Raw genomic sequence first — 16955 nt, forward strand, 5'->3', positions numbered from 1 at the left:
AATCAAAAATCTTTTATAAATTGAATACGAATTTATTGAAAACTGATTTTCAATTACCGGTACTGTAAGTTTTGAGACACTGATATCTTTATTCTCAATTATTCCTGATTGAACTCAATCATTTTTAATTCCCCTTATAATTATTATAAAAGTTTTGTTACTAAGAAAATAATCAAAGCATAACTCACGCAAAGTCAATTTATAATAGTTTTTTACTTGCTTAAAGCATTCCTTTGTATGTCTTTTTGATAGCATCCCTGTCTTTTGAGAATTAAAAATTTCATTTAACCTACTTGAGTTGCAGTTGATTTTAGTAACATCAAAGTCGTATAAAATCTACTATTAGGTCTATTAAAGTTTTCAACGTTGGACATCGTTTGTGACTTTGTGTCTATGAAAGTTTTCAACGTTTGTGACTAGATCATTGTAATTTTGTAAATTAAACCAGCTAAAATTTAATTTCATAATCAGATACACAAAGTTAATTATAATTCGGATGTTGAAATTTAACATTACATTCTCATGAGATTTATTTTCTATTCTTCGATAATTCATGGTCAGTACATTTGTATTATAGTTGAGCCAACTCAGAAAAAATAATAAATTTTTCATCTTTATAAGTTGAATACATGTTAGGATTCAACATTAGAAATTGACATGTTTATTAAGTGTTGTATTTTTATGCTCAAAAAAATTATGCAGTTTTACTTTAATAAATAACTTGTTTATGCATTATCATTTTGTAATTTGTCTACTATCACAAGTTGATAATATTTAAATCTTCATTATTATTTTCAATTAATAACAAAAATAATCCGTTAGTTGTGATTGTAATATTACGAAAGTTCCTTGTTGCATTTATGGTATTCTCAGTTCTGTGCTTTTCAAAAGGTGTTGTCACAATGTTATAGAAGTCGGAGTTTTAACTTTTGCTCTTGATGAAAACAGTATTATTTCTACACCAGTGAAGCTTAGTTCTTAGGTTTATAGCTCCGACCAATTTTCAAGCTCTGTTTACATTTTAATGAGTTGAAAATTGTAAATCTTTCAACTTTATTTTCTTTCTTTGAATAGGTGATTAGGCATTTATACTTTGGAATAATTTATTATACTGTTGTAGTAGAGGAAACTTCAAACTGCTTGGTGTAATAGCTTAGCTTTTATTATTGGAGATGAGTGATTAACTTGGCTGTGTGTGGTGAAGGTATCTGGCGGTAGTGACGGCACTGTGTGGAGAAGCCGATTACGTGTTTATCCCAGAGATGCCTCCTCCAGACGACTGGCCCGAAAAACTGTGCCACAAGTTGGAGCAGGCAAGAAATAGCCACATTTATAAACAATGTATTTTGCTTTTGTTTATGAACGTATTGTTTTGGCCACATTGAAAAGGACAACGTTATTGACTGTAAATAGGTCCTTTAGTGAAATTTCCACAATAAATGAGGCTGTAAATAAGTATGTTTATGTATTATGAAAAAGTAATAATCTTCAGCGTTCTTTAGAATTCTGATGAAAATTTCAATACAATCTATAAAAATAATAATATGTAAGTGATAAATGTATCTCGTTACAAAAGCTAAAAATGATACCTTAATATGTATGTCCCATCAAATATAGAGCAATGAAGCTGTGCTGTGTTATTGTAGACATGTAGACAATTTTATGAACATGCTGAGATGTATACTGTCATGAATTTCCTTCCTTGAACAGTAATTGTCTTATTCAAATCATCTGTTTAATAAAATCCTGGTTGACAGGCTCCACCATTCTTTCTCAAATCTTGCATTAAACGATTCACTGTCAAAAATAATTTTTATAAAGCTGTGTGGTTTTTGGATCTGAATATTGACAATTTGAAATTACTGAAAGTGCCGGGAATACTTTCAGTATTACGGTTGCACTCAGCAGAATAGTTCAAAATACATAAATTTTACAAGCATTGGTTAGGATTTACTACTGAAAATAAGAGCTAGATTTAAACTTACGCTTTTGCAAAATAATTATTCATTGAGTACTAATTTCATTCATAGTTAGTGATCATCTTGCCTGAGAGTAGAAAATAATATTTGTTGTGCTCATGAACTGGATTTTTATTCGGTAATTTGGTTTAGAATTTGGAAATACTCAATTGTAGTAAATAATGCTTTTAAATATTCAGCGTAAAATGTTAATGCAAAAATATTGTGGCCAAAGCAATAGTATTATGGTCGAGGGTTCTTGATGTTTGATTTCCTTTCTCACCAATTTGCATCATTACTAGTTGAATTGGCAAATAATATATTTGCAATGTGCACATCAAACTTTGTTATTGTTTACTCTTATTCATAAACTTGATTGTTCACTTTCTTATTGTAAAGTCCAATCATAATTATCCTGCATGCTCGAATGTTTGGGATCTTTTAGATCGTTTAAAAAACCGAGGTTGAGCATATTTATTCAATACTGTTATGAGAGTTGAATTTCTTATGCAAACGTTTTTGAGATTTTCTTAGTTGTCTAGATATTGTTCAAATCGACTCCAAGTCAGCCAAGTTGACTCTTGAGAAAAATATAAAAAAAAGTTGAAGAGCTGTTCTTTCTATTAGCAAAAACAATAGTAATAGTGCTACTAGACGATTGTAGCATATAATGCAATGTTGTGGTAGCTCTGTTGCGAAAGCTGAGATAGTCAGTCTGATGCCTCCACATTCACATCAAGGCGAGATTAATATGAGTTGCAGTTATTATGTTATCGTACTTAACTTTCAACGTTATCTCATTTGTGAATGTTTGTAATTGTATTGCCAATCTCACATAAAGTTTCTATTCAGGTAAGACTGTGAGGAAACATGCACAATATAATTTTATAGAATACTTTTTCAAAAAAGATATAGGTCTACCGTGGGCAATAATTTTGTCTTTATTGGATTCAAGATTTCTAGCTGCTTCTTCATCATTATTGACATGCATGTTATTTTTCTAAGATTATTTTACTCTTTCAATAATATACTCAAACTTGAGTTGAGGAAATTCCATATTTATGAAAAAAATCAAGTAATTTATTATAGGCATTAGTGTGGTAGTGCATGTGGTATATTGGCGCATTCTTGTATGATGATTTGTTGTCTCAGTTCTTTGATGATAGATTTGGGATCGTTCAGTGTTCAGCATTTTATATTGCTATTCATGTTTATATAAGTGTATATATGTTTGTTAGTTGTGCAACACTGTCTTTATAAATGTCGTCTTCTGGTATTGAATGTACTCTTTATGTGAATGTATGTTATTCACTACTGAACACTTACACTACTTTTATACTAGATATTCGAGAAAATCATTGGTAATTAGGCTATGTGACAAGCGGAAGCGAGTGATCTGATAAATGTGTAATTTTATTTATGTCAATGATATTTATTATAGAAACTTCAATCACTGTTGCAAAGCCAACCTGGAATTATCAACAATTTAGATCATTATTTGGCTCAAACATCGAGGTATAGCCTACGCGTTCATTGAACAAGAGATATTATTCTCAACGGAGATGCCATTAGATGCATTATACAAGGTGAGTCATATGTATGGGAACCCTTCAATAAGTTGAAGACTGTTGTAGATATAATACTGTAACTTCCAGGATAAGTTATTGGTAGAATACTCCACCTTTTGACGTACAACTGAATTTCAACCCCTCATCAGGAGGTGACTTAGGCCTTTTTGAAACAAAAATGAGTAAAATTTGAAGAAAAAATCAATTTTGATGAATTTAAGTTTTTGATCGACAATATCTTCCGATTTTTACCATTCAGATGTATAATTCAAAATCCCTCTGGGCGTATTTTTGTGCTATACAATCTGAGATCAGGTAGAGCGCTCTATCTCATATCGATTTCCAGGTACACCTGACAACAATGCTCCTTGTATTGTGAAAAACACCTAATTTTCAGCTTCAACCATCATCACCAACTACATTGTCCTCACATTGGCATTTCTCACAATGACATGAGTTCATGAGATTATGTTCTATGAGAATCAACCGTTGGATGCATTTCATTTCAGTATTTCCTAGTGGAGAGGCGCTAGGAATCATCCAACGGATGATTCTCATAGAACATAATCTCATGAACTCATGTCATTGTGCGAAATGCCAATGTGAGGACAATGTAGTTGGTGATGATGGTTGAAGCTGAAAATTAGGTGTTTTTCACAATACAAGGAGCATTGTTGTCAGGTGTACCTGGAAATCTATATGAGAAAGAGCGCTCTAGCTGATCTTAGATTGTAGAGCACGAAAATACGCCCAGAGGGATTTTGAATTATACATCTAAATGATAAAAATCGGATGATATTGTCGATCAAAAACTTAAATTCATCAAAATTGATTTTTTCTTCAAATTTCACTCGTTTTTGAAAAATCATAACTCAGTACTCATTAGAGATAGAGAGTTCCGAATTATCTCATTTTATTCAGAATTCTATAATCTAAAAAAAGGCGAGATTAAATTGTTCTGTCCGATTACGATATTTGGCATAAATAGCTGAAAACTGGAAAATGAGCCGAAAATACGAGTTTTTTGGGCCACTCTGTATCTAGCACAAGGAAATTTTGCATGAAGAAATTGGTTCTGGACTTCTCTTATGTACCCAAATAATATATTAAAAATTAGATTTACAATGTAAATTGCATGCACCAATGTATATAATGACTGGACTATTAGTAGCTAACTGCTCCATTTAATGAAGTATTTTTCGAGCTACTTACTCTTCAATTCCAGAGATTGAATCCAAATTAGATCATATCTAAAACCTGAATAGCTTAGGATGTATTAATCACTTTCCAAACACCGAATTTAGTTTTCTTTTGAACAGAGATTTTACAGATTATTGACAACATTCGTATTATTTATTGTGAGCTTGATATTAGTATTCTTCATTAGTTCCCTGTGGGATTTTTCAGCTTTCTAAACTAAAATCAATGAAACCGTACTTAATGTAGACTTTTGTACACTCATGTTCACGCTAACAATCATAGTACATGAAATTTGCTTGTAATTTCGAGTAACAAAATGACTAAGTAAGTTTGATTTTGGCTTGAAAAGGTATCTAGCCCTAGTGGCGGCCAATGCCACAGAAGCCGATTTCTTGTTCATTCCCGAGGATCCGGAGCCTCACGACTGGGAGGACTTGATGTGCCGTAAGCTGGAAATGGCAAGCTATCATTTATTTCCTCATATCTATCTAGGGCTTCTAATAGGAAGGTGGTCGCATGTATGCAGTTAAAACACATTTATTCTCGCTTTGTAACTCCCTATCTGGTAGTTTTACAAATCATCCACACAAACATGTGCATGTTTATAAGATGAAAGTTATCACATGAATAGAATCATTCTCATTTATCTAATTGACATTCATTTTGAAAAATCATGCTCATATTTTCAATAAAAGTTATTACTTCAATTTATTCATTCTAGTACATTTTACATCAATTCTATATCTTATTACCTTATCTATTCATTCATCATAATCTGTTGCTCAGTTATTAATGTATTTTGGTTTATTGGTACTAAATTTAATAACTCTCAGTTATTAGATTCTACTCCTTTTTTCTTATAGTACCTACATAAAAAACTCATGTTTCAAAAATCAAATTTATTTTGTCAAATTCAAATACATAATAAGATTCCAATAACACATAAACTCTTAAATTAGAAATAACTTGTTTTCTTTCTTACAAAATGAAAATGTTTGAAATTCTTCTTCTTTGTAGATCATCTCAGACAGATTACTGCTTAGTTTATTATATGTAAGCTAATGAAGTGGGATGGTAAAAATTGGGCATACGGTGAAGATTAGCTTGAAATCAAACTAGACACCATATTTTAGTTTGAATGGAGTTTTTGTATTGGAATGCATTTTAATGCTCCATCTTCAATAATTGAAGAGGAATAAATATTTAATCTCTACATAAACAGCTAATCAGATTTAAAAAAAAAAATGTTTTGAATTCCACTAAATAATTTTATTCATCTGTACAACTACATGCTGCATCCAACTTCCTATTTACTACAATTAAAAACAAATTCAAATCATTAAGCCTCCTAGTTCTCTTCATTATTTCTTTTCCCCTGAATATTATTGCCAGTTTCAAAAATTATTCTTTTTGGGTGGGCTTGAAATGTATTGAGACGCTCACTCAACTATAAATTATTCACTTAATCGTTTATTATAAATGGTTTTATTTCTATTAAATATCTTGAATTCGCCTTTCTCCATAATAAACCTTCAGAAGCTGCATTTAAATTCGAATCATCTTTATTAATCGTTTTGTACTTTTAGTGAGTAGAATTTATTGCTGTTTTTCTGTTTCTATTGTTATTAATGCTCACCATTGTATTATCAAAAACCCTTCTCTTACTGATTTATTACTCGATTGATTTCCTGTTAATCTATTTTGAACTATCCGTGTTTGATATAACAATGTATTGTATTCTCCTTCCAAGGAAATGTTTTAGTAATATGTTTGTTCCTATATTTTTCATTCTAACCCATTTTGAGTGCTAATCAAACCTTTTGTTTCACTAAAATAATTTCTTTCACAATACTAGCTTACTAGCCATTCGTAAAGTAATAAGTCTCATCTCCCACATGTTTGGTTGTGGTAGATTTTGATTTCTAGTTTAGTGAGATAACTTTACATACGTTGCTGTACATTTTATAATAGAAAAAGCATAGAGAAGATTTCTTATGGGGTTGGCAATGCGTGCCGGTTTTCACTGTTACTTTAAATCACTCTTCGAACTAGTTCTGTTACTTCAAGCTAAAGGGCGTTAGAGTCTCGCCATTTAAACACATGCATTTTCCAAGAGCTAGACCAAGATTGAGATGATCCAAATGTGTTAAATTTAGCGCGAAAGACTGCTCAAAATTCCGTCCTCACTCCTTAACACGGTGACAAACTTCCTATTCCTGTATGCCTACTCTATGTTTATATTATCTTCAAATATACTTACTTACTTACTGCGGTGGTCACTCGTACCCCAGTCGGTACTTAGCCTCATCTACTAAGCCTCTCCAGAAGTTTCGGTCACCCGCGTCCTCCTCTTTTAGGCCCATCCTCGTCATATCTTTCCAGACCTGGTCCCACCATCTAGTTTTTGGCCTTCCAGCTGGTCTCCTTCCTATAGGATTATTCCTCAGTACACTGCTTGTCAGAGCGCTTTCTTCTTTCCTCAGAATGTGTCCCGTCCACCGTAACCTTCTGCTTTTAATCTCACCCACTATGTATGGTTCATTGAATAATTTGCGAATTTCATAGTTGTGCTTGATTCTCCGTACTCCGTTCTCTAGTATTGGGCCAAAAATATATTATTTTATTCTGAGCTATCTTGACTAAATTCCATTGCTTTGGATGTTATATGAAATAACTTGTGAAATCTAAATAAAATATATTATTCTAATTTTCAATTCATGCTTTACATTGTTCATTATGTTCATTTAACTATGTTAACTTCATCTTGAACTTGAGTTTGCGGGTGATGTGTATTTTTATGACTGGTTGTGGATATCATGGATAGAATTTATAAACCAGCGTTCTTGAATGAGTTTTATTTTCCCTTGTGCAAAATCATCCCAAGGCTGAACGCACACTATATGCGGTCCGGCATCGCATGGCTTCTAGTAGGTACTTCAAGTATGATGATGCTCATTAACAAATGGCTAGACGCTGCGAGGGAACCTCAATTCAAACAAATGCAAATAACATTCATTACATTGCCGAGCAAAATGCCTTGCTGTGGCGTTATGGTGTGCGTCCAGCCTTAAACACCTTGACTTGTAATAACTATTGTTAAGATAGTACCTATCTATTGTTGCAGTAGTCTACCTATTGAACGATATAGCCAACCTGGTTTGCTTTAGCTGTTTTACCTGTTTGTGGCTTCAGCTTTGAAATTCATCATTATTTTGTTTGTATTTTATGTTACTGATTACTTTGTGTATTTGTGTTAAATGTATTAAGCCTTAATTTTTGTATTTTTTTCTGTGTGATAGTGTGTTGAATAATTGCATTTTTATTGTATGATATCGAAGATAGACTTCTCCGTCTTACTTCATATGTTTAACTGTATTGTCACATTGGATCTTTGTCTATAGCTAACGTTTTCATTACATGAGACGAATTTTTCCTTGGATATGATTAATCAGAAATACTATTCTATTCACTTGGTGAAACTATTAACTTTGAATTATTTACTATAAACATCATTATACATTTTGCGGAATATTCAATGAAAGTATCAGTTCTTCACTCTTCCCAGAATCTAGTAATCTATGGGATCTTTTGATATAAATCAATTAATCAGTTGATATTCCACGTTATACAATAGTATTGTCCTTTCAAATAAATGAAAATTGATTGAATTTTATTTTATTATTAATCAAGTTCTCTGTATATAATACAATAAACTTATAGTTTAAATGATAGTGAAAGACTTACTGTTTTTGGTGAAATGTAGTGATATTTATGCATAATGAAACGCTAGAATATTGTCTAAAAATATCACGAATTTGATTAGTATAGTAAAAGATTTAAATCAAATCCAATCAAGTTGTATTCAATGACATCACATTTTATAAACAGTATTAAATGTTTGATAGTCATAATGTAAATAGATTAGAATAGTGTAATAGAATCATACAATTCTTATTAATAAATCCGTGAATCGGATAAGTTTACAATTAAAGCGGATTTTTAAAAGTAATTATATTGTATTTCTTGATCTTTGAAGCTATTGTTGTTCACTTCCATAAATCAGGCGAGACTGCATAATGCAGTTTGGATTACATATTTATTACATTTCTTTTACTAAAAAAACCACACGACATATGTTAATGATTATGAATATATTTATAGGAACGTAGTGCTGGCCAGAGGTTGAACATAATCATCATAGCGGAGGGAGCCATTGACAGGAACGGCCAGCCGATCACCTCGGAGAAGGTGAAGCAGGTGGTGGTCGATCGACTCAAGCAGGACACTCGCATCACTGTGCTCGGTCATGTCCAGAGGGGAGGCAACCCTTCTGCTTTCGACCGATTGTTGGTAAGTTGCAACTATCAATTTTGTTATACGTATTTCAGTCACTGCAGTTTAAAATTGCTGTGGTATGAAGGCTAATTCAATAGGACCTGTTATAAATCTCCTTGTAAATCCTGTTATAAATATTTCAATTTGCTTCAATACGGTATGAGGGGAAAAGAAATGCATTTGCGCTATGTTTCTCTTTTAATCTGTTTTTTCAACACTTTTTCAACACTAACCGATAAGGCAACCAACTATTTGTTTCAAATTGCTGAGGTATGAGGGTTGATTCTGTTATAAATATTTCAATTTTTCCCAATAAGGTATGAGGGGAATAGAGTGATGCATTTGCGCTCTGTTTCTGTTTGAAACTGTTTTACATCAACCCGCACTACTCCACTTACTCATTACTTTTATCCTCAATTGAAAAATCAGCATCAATGGTTATATTTTCGTTTGCTCTTTACTGTCCCTACTTTTGTGAATATATTTGCCTTTAAAATAAAATTTGTACTCTACTATTCCCATGAACTGCGCTTGGAATATAATGCAGTATTTTCAACTGTTCATAGTTGGAAAATGTAATACTACATGTTATATAGAAACATGAGTATTTGCCAATTAATCATCATATTACATTGTATTTACCTAATAAATTCGTACAAAACTTATAAATTGCATTAACCTGCGCAATGCAATCACGAGTATAAATCGAGAGAATTAGATCAATCAGTATAAGAATAACTATTCATTAATACATCAAGTAGTAATTACGATATTTCTAAAATTAGTAAAGAACTGCATCAAGCAATAAGCTTTCGTTCAAGACCAGCGTAGTTTGCTAGTTTCTCATAGCTCAAGAGCTCTTTAATACTATTCTAAAGTTATAAAGCCAATCTAAAGTGTTAAAAGTATTTTGAACAAAAGAGTATAAAGTTGATATATTTGTAACTAGGATTATTCTCTTCAATGTTAGCGTCTGGACCTCCAAAAACTTCATAAATTTGACGGTAATAACTGAGCTTACTTTCTTCTTATTTTACTAGAGTCCGTTGATTGACAATAATTTTAAATTGTGTCAAGATATAAAAGGATTGCACCCATAACAACTTGTATTCCAACATTTTTATGCGAATCGTGCGATAGTATTCTCGAGTCATCTTATTATATAACTTTGATCTGATATAAAAATGGGTTCAAATGTTTTTCAAATGAGATCATTTTCATAGTTACTTGGGAATCTATTATAATGTGCGGTAACTCTGTGTAAGTATCACATATACAATCAAGTTGCTGTTCTATAGTTTGTTATTATAATTCAAAATGATAGATCAAAATTATGCATAGTGGAATTGATGGTGTGAGTGTTGGACTATTTGTTGTGAAGGGTTGTCGTATGGGTGCGGAAGCAGTGATGGCGCTGATGGAAGCGACGCCTGAAACCGAGGCGTGTGTCATCTCACTGGACGGAAACCAGGCGGTGCGACTGCCGCTTATGGAGTGTGTCAAGAGAACTCAGGCTGTCGCCAAGGCCATGGCTGACAAAGAATTTGAGTTGGCTGTCAAACTTAGAGGAAGGTAAATAATTCCAATTATTATTTTCAAATATGAATTCACTAATAGGTTCTGATTATTTTTGTTGTATCATGTCAAATCTAAACATAATCTCTGACTTGACCATGATAGCTATTTTGAAGACGTAGAAAAAGATTGAAAATAATATTTTTACCTTTTTGATTAATTGTTCAATATTCTTTCTATTTTATGAATTTCTAGACACAGTATTGAAAAAAATTGGATGCTCTTTCGTAACATATTGAGCACAATAATGTACAATTTTGAGTATAATAATGTCCTTTCTATGTTTAAGATGACCATAAAGCAGTTCTTTTATGGGTTTGCATCTAAGAAATTGGATACTTTTGGCATACTCGTACTTTTAACTCAATGAGTCGCATCGAGGAGTCTGTTAATATTATATTACAATGCTGGTTTTTATTTCTTACATATTATTTCTAACTACATCGACATCAAATTGTCTCCCAAACAGTAATACGACCATGATGCTACAATGTGGCTCAGTGAGTTCAGAAATCTTGTTGAGACATTGAGAAAATATTTTATAAGCTTATGCTATCTTCTCTCTTTGGATTATTCAAGCCTAATGATCCTGACAGAACTTGATATTTTCATTTGTTGAAAACAAACAGTTCTTTTTTAACTAGTCCAACCCTATTCATAGATCTGTCTCAATCTAATTATGTAAATGAATGAAGTGGAAATTCATTTTTAAAAACCAATTTTACAGGAGTTTTGTGAGGAATTTGGAGACTTATAAAAAGTAATAGTAAATTTCTATGTCCTGCACTACTTTTAAAACCTACTTTATGTATCTGATGTCTTTGTACTGGTGCTTATTTTATGTCCATTGATGTGAGTATATTTTCAACAATTCCTCAAGGAATGACCTGTGACTAGACGATATTCAAATGTATATTGTATTATATGCTGTGTTGAATAAAGAGATTATCTTATCTTATCTTATCTTATCTTATCTTATAATCATTATAAATGTATTATGTTTTAAAGCAAAACAACAAATCGATTAGAATATGAATCACACTGGATTAAAATGATAATATTGGTTTTATTGTTTAATTATAAAGCTTGATTACTCTTGTTGTTGTGTTTGAAGGTCCCTCATAAAGTAGCTGTGATGCACATTGGTGCTCCGGCGTGTGGAATGAACGCCGCTGTCAGATCGTTCGTCCGCAACTGCATCTATCGAGGAGACACTGTCTATGGCATACATGACGGCATCGAAGGATTGATCGCTGGCAATGTGAGTTCAGTTGCCAAACATTTCACATCGGCAAAATACCTAAATTTAATATATGAGAAATTTCAGTATATCAACGATAATCATAAATTTCAGTTCATTATTATTGTGAAACGTTTAATATTGGGTAGTGAATGAGAATTTCATATAATCATTATCTTAACTCCGCAATGTCTCATCAGTTCACTGATTAATGTCGTTATAAACATTCATTTAGGCTATTCGTCAATATTAATTCCATTTTGACACACTTGAGGTTTATGCAGCACAAAATATAGTAAAATTAGAATAGAAAAATAAATCCGAAATCCAAGTAGAGTATCTGAAAACACTGTAGAGTGGTAGCATATATATTAATAGAATATCCATAAATGGATAAGTATAAGTAAATGGGTCATAGGAAGCATAAATCACGTTCGAATTGAAGTTACCTCAATTGCTCCTATTAATTATTTGAAATAACTCAAATTCCCGTGTGTTGATGTAGCTGTGGCTAGCAGGTAGCATACTTTATAGATAGTATTGATGAATTATGATAATTTTCAAATCGAAAGTTATAATTCATTTGCCATCTGAAGAATGCTAACAATTTCTGTATTTTTAAGAATGTATACAAATACTCATGTCCAGTTTAGTGACAATTATTATTGAAAATTTTATGCTGGTCAGATTAATTTTGAGCTCTTTATGAGATTAGTTAAAGATGATTTGATTAAGGAATAACATAAGATGAATTGATTAGAAGAAGAGTTCACTCTAAAAAAAGATTGTTACTAAAAATAAAATCATTTTCTTACAATCAGATAATGGCTATACAAATAAATGTGATATCATAATGTTTGTAACTGTGTGCCAGATCACGCCAATGAAGTGGTCTGACGTGACAGGGTGGGTGGCGCAAGGGGGGGCGATGCTGGGAACGAAGCGCACCCTGGCCACCAACAAACTGCCTCAGATCGCCGCCCGCCTCAGGGAGTTCCAAATCCAAGCCATCCTCATCATCGGGGGCTTCGAGGTAACCACGCCATCTATTATCATATATTATCATTTATATAGATAATTCAAGTTAATAAAAACTTTTATATTGTTTTTATTAATTTGTTAAAAAGTATCCCATGTGAGTGAAGTGTTTTTATAGATAATTCAGTATGACAACTCTTTGTAAGCATTTACTATTCTAAGAACTTAATCTTGGGAAATGAAATGAAATATATTGATTCCTTTTCACAAAAAACATAGCAAATTACAATTTAAAAAAGTAGGAACTAAGTTGACCACTCTAACCAGTATTCGTGGTCAACTTACAGAAAAAATTAAAATAATCATCATTACTAAAAAATTACATAATGGTTATAACTTGATTTAAAATTATACAAAATAAAATCCATTGATTTTTGAGTCCAGCATTAATTAAAAATCTCTTGCACTCCGTGACGTCTGCAAACCAATGTGAAATGTGAACAAAAATATACAACCAGTACAATTTATCTTGAATATTCAAAAAATATAGTCTATCATTATTATTTTATATGAATGTATTAAAAAACCATTACTACTCTACGATATATTTCTCACATGTGTTATTCACGATTCTAAATATCGAAAAGAGAAAAAAATGTATATAATGTTCAATCTGTATATTATTAGTACCTGCTTCTTTATAAACATATTCATACTTATGTCAGTGTTGCATCAAGAAAAACTAATTCTTGGAAAGACATTAGCCAAGCTCTTTAAAGTTTTAAAAAAGACTTAATATTTTCAGTTGATTTGATGGTAATTGATTGAAGTATTTTGGTGCTACATATTGGAACGATTGCTTGAAAATTGATTTATTGACTTTTGGTATACGAAACATTCTTTGTGTGATTCTTCTTGTATTGTAATATAAATTCTCTGTACCAGTATTGCCAGCTCTGACATAGACTAATTCTTATCTTGAACCAGAACTAATTTTTCTATTCTTACCAAATCACCAAAAGAGAAGTATCGTTCAAGGAGTGTCCCTCTCCAAAGTTTCTAATACATTTGAAAGTCCAAATTGGAAAGTTTTCATCATCTTAATATAGCATAATATTTTATTATACTGTATATTGTTGATGATAATGCTCAAGCTAGAGAACATTCTATGTAGCACCGATGTACAAACTAACAGAATAACAGTATTTCGTAAATTATGAATAGTACTATAAATTATAACATGGATAAGATATACTATAAATAAATACTAATAAGATAAATGAATCAAATCAAATAGATAGACGTTACTATTGTATAAGGAGTTTAGATTTATCTATGTAGATTACAATATATTATGGCTTAATAATAACTATAGAAATAGCTAACTATTCAATTATTCTGCAAAGTTTGAACTGAAAACTTATCGAACGATGTAAAAATGAAAATACAATATTACATAAGTGAATATTGAAAATGAAATGCTATCTGGATTACAATAACATTGAATTGTGTGTAGTATTCGATGATAAATCACGGTGTGTCTTGTAAAAAGTAGATTATTTTAAAGCTTATTGAATTTGTTCGAACTTCAATATTTCATAGAGTTATTTTTGTTTCATCAATTAACTTGCATTAATTTTAAATTTGCAGGCATATCAAGCTGGGCTCCAATTCTACGAAAACCGTGCCGAATTTCCCGAATTTTGTATTCCACTGTGTGTGATTCCTTCCACCATAAGTAATAATGTTCCTGGTACTGAATTCTCTCTTGGCTGTGATACTGCTGTCAATGAAATTACTGAGGTGAGTGTTGATTGAGTTATTACTATTTTTATTTCATAATTATTAGTTAACGAAAATCCTAAATAAATGCTGTAAATCACCCCGAAGACTTCTGCTACTGCAGACATTGACAACATGGTTAACAGCTAGATGGAAATTCGATGAGAACTACTATCCAAAAACTAGTTGCCAGCCCGGGAATCGAACCCGGTACCTCCCAATTGCTCCCAATTTTTATTTCATTTATAATATCGTGGGTCAAATGGTGGTCCTTTTTGTCTCAACTTCGCCGACAATACTGTAATTTGTAGTGTGTAAATACAGTCGATTTACCTATCTATATTAGCATAATATTCTCAAGCTATTCTTAGCATAAATACAGTCAATTTACCTGTCTATATTAGCATAATATTCTCAACATGATTTGACCAAAGTTCTAGCTAAACGCTCCAACTTATCATCGAACTTGATCAGACTGTGATCAGACAAAATGTATCAGTTGGAAATCATTTATTCATTTATTTATCAAAAAGTTTTGAACGTGTAGACTGCAGGTCAAATTTATCGTCCCTTTCAGAAAATGGACATTACGTAATCGTTTTAAAAGTAGGGTCTTCTCTCTTATTGAAAAGTGTATGCTGCTCAAATTATCTATCGTTCTTGTAGTGTAATATAACCTGAAAACGGAAATTGAAATTGAATTGAAATATGATTAGAATGACATTGAAATGAGTTTTAATCGTGATACTACTGAAAAATGTTACTTTTTTCAGATTTGTGATAGAATCCGTCAATCAGCTCAGGGAACAAAGAGGCGTGTATTCGTTATTGAAACAATGGGTGGATATTGTGGCTACCTTGCTACTATTGCTGGTAAAAAGATTTCATTTATCTATTGATATAAATCACTTTATAAACTCCACGTTTAAACTCTGGCTTCTTTCTAAATTGTCTAATTGTCCTAAAGAAGCTGAAATTATGTTTTCGTAAAAATAGGGAAGGTTATACAAATGTTTCTCATTGGGCCGGTTATACAAAAGCCTGTTAAATTTGAATCATGATTAAATGTCACGAATTATTTGAAAAGAAGTCTTTTCTTATTGGTTCTCGTGACATTTAATTATGATTTCAATTTAACAGGCTCTTGTGCAACTGAGCCGTCACCTTACTATCAATAATTAATCGATTAATCCCTTACTACAATTGAAATTATCAAGACTTGTTTCCATTGTAATTACCATTGACTTGCTGACTTCCATTGACAGGCTGAATAAAGCATATGGCTGAATCAATATGTTATCAATGTATTATCTATAACTGTGCGACTTGATTTTCAATAGCCTACTTTAATTTCTCAATTGTTTCAATACAAAAATTGCCGACTAATCTACAAATATGTTGGTAACGAATTTTGACAGGTCTAGCGGGAGGCGCAGATGCTGCATACATCTTTGAGGAAAAGTTCTCAATCAAGGACTTGCAACAGGATGTCTATCACATGGCGGCTAAAATGTCTGAGGGAGTGCAGAGAGGTCTCATTTTGAGGTATGTATTCTAACGAGGCTATCAGATAAACACTTTTGACTCTACCATTAAATTATTTTCAATTTCAATTAAAGAATAATGAACATCAGTTTGTTGCGTACGTGATGTTCCAATAAGGCTTCTTCTTCTGTAACTCTGTATGAGTGTAGATTCTTTGGAAAGTTATGCTTACAATGTCTATTTTTTATTTTCAGGAATGAGAAATGCAACGAGAACTATAACACCGAATTTATCTACCGTCTGTACTCTGAAGAAGGAAAAGGATTGTTCAGTGCCCGCATGAATGTCTTGGGTAATTTAGTTCGTTGTATATAGGTGTATTTCTCTTTAAAAGTTATTGGACTGTCAAAATATTGTGATATTGACGGTTTACATTCATTCAAACGATTCTTAACACCCAGGAGCTAATTTTGAATTCCGTGTTCTGTTGAAGTGCACAGTATAAAACGTTTCTGTATAAATCGTAAGTTGAAATTATATTTGAGATATGAAATGATTCTTGGTATCTGGGATTAAATATCATTCACACGTTACACCGCTTGATGTTATCAGTATGATCTGTTGTAACTGTCCTTGGAGAATCCAAATTTCCTTAATTTTCATAGAATAGAATTAGTAGGGGATAGATAATGTAACAAATGAAACCTTCTCATATATGAGCAATAACGATTGTTTTGGCTCAAACCGTAAGTAAAGTGACAACAATATGGCCTTAGTGGCTGTCATTAGTTTTGCGAAAGTATTCTAATATCAACGTTGCATGTAATTAAATTT

General features: G+C 31.9%; 1 protein-coding gene across 1 annotated transcript in view; it reads left to right on the top strand.

The window, feature by feature from the left end:
- The window catches only part of LOC111064121 (ATP-dependent 6-phosphofructokinase), a 33043-nt gene that overhangs the window by 7237 nt on the left and 8851 nt on the right, over positions 1-16955 (top strand). The window contains exons 6-15 of the mRNA XM_039424221.1: positions 5076-5184; positions 8888-9076; positions 10443-10633; positions 11364-11395; positions 11734-11897; positions 12751-12909; positions 14505-14657; positions 15410-15509; positions 16055-16181; positions 16376-16473. Of these exons, the coding sequence (XP_039280155.1) occupies positions 5076-5184; positions 8888-9076; positions 10443-10633; positions 11364-11395; positions 11734-11897; positions 12751-12909; positions 14505-14657; positions 15410-15509; positions 16055-16181; positions 16376-16473 (1322 nt within the window). The remainder of the gene's footprint in view (positions 1-5075; positions 5185-8887; positions 9077-10442; positions 10634-11363; positions 11396-11733; positions 11898-12750; positions 12910-14504; positions 14658-15409; positions 15510-16054; positions 16182-16375; positions 16474-16955) is intronic.

This window comes from Nilaparvata lugens, chromosome 1 (assembly GCF_014356525.2).
Source record: "Nilaparvata lugens isolate BPH chromosome 1, ASM1435652v1, whole genome shotgun sequence".
In the NCBI taxonomy this organism is placed as follows: Eukaryota; Metazoa; Arthropoda; class Insecta; order Hemiptera; family Delphacidae; genus Nilaparvata; species Nilaparvata lugens.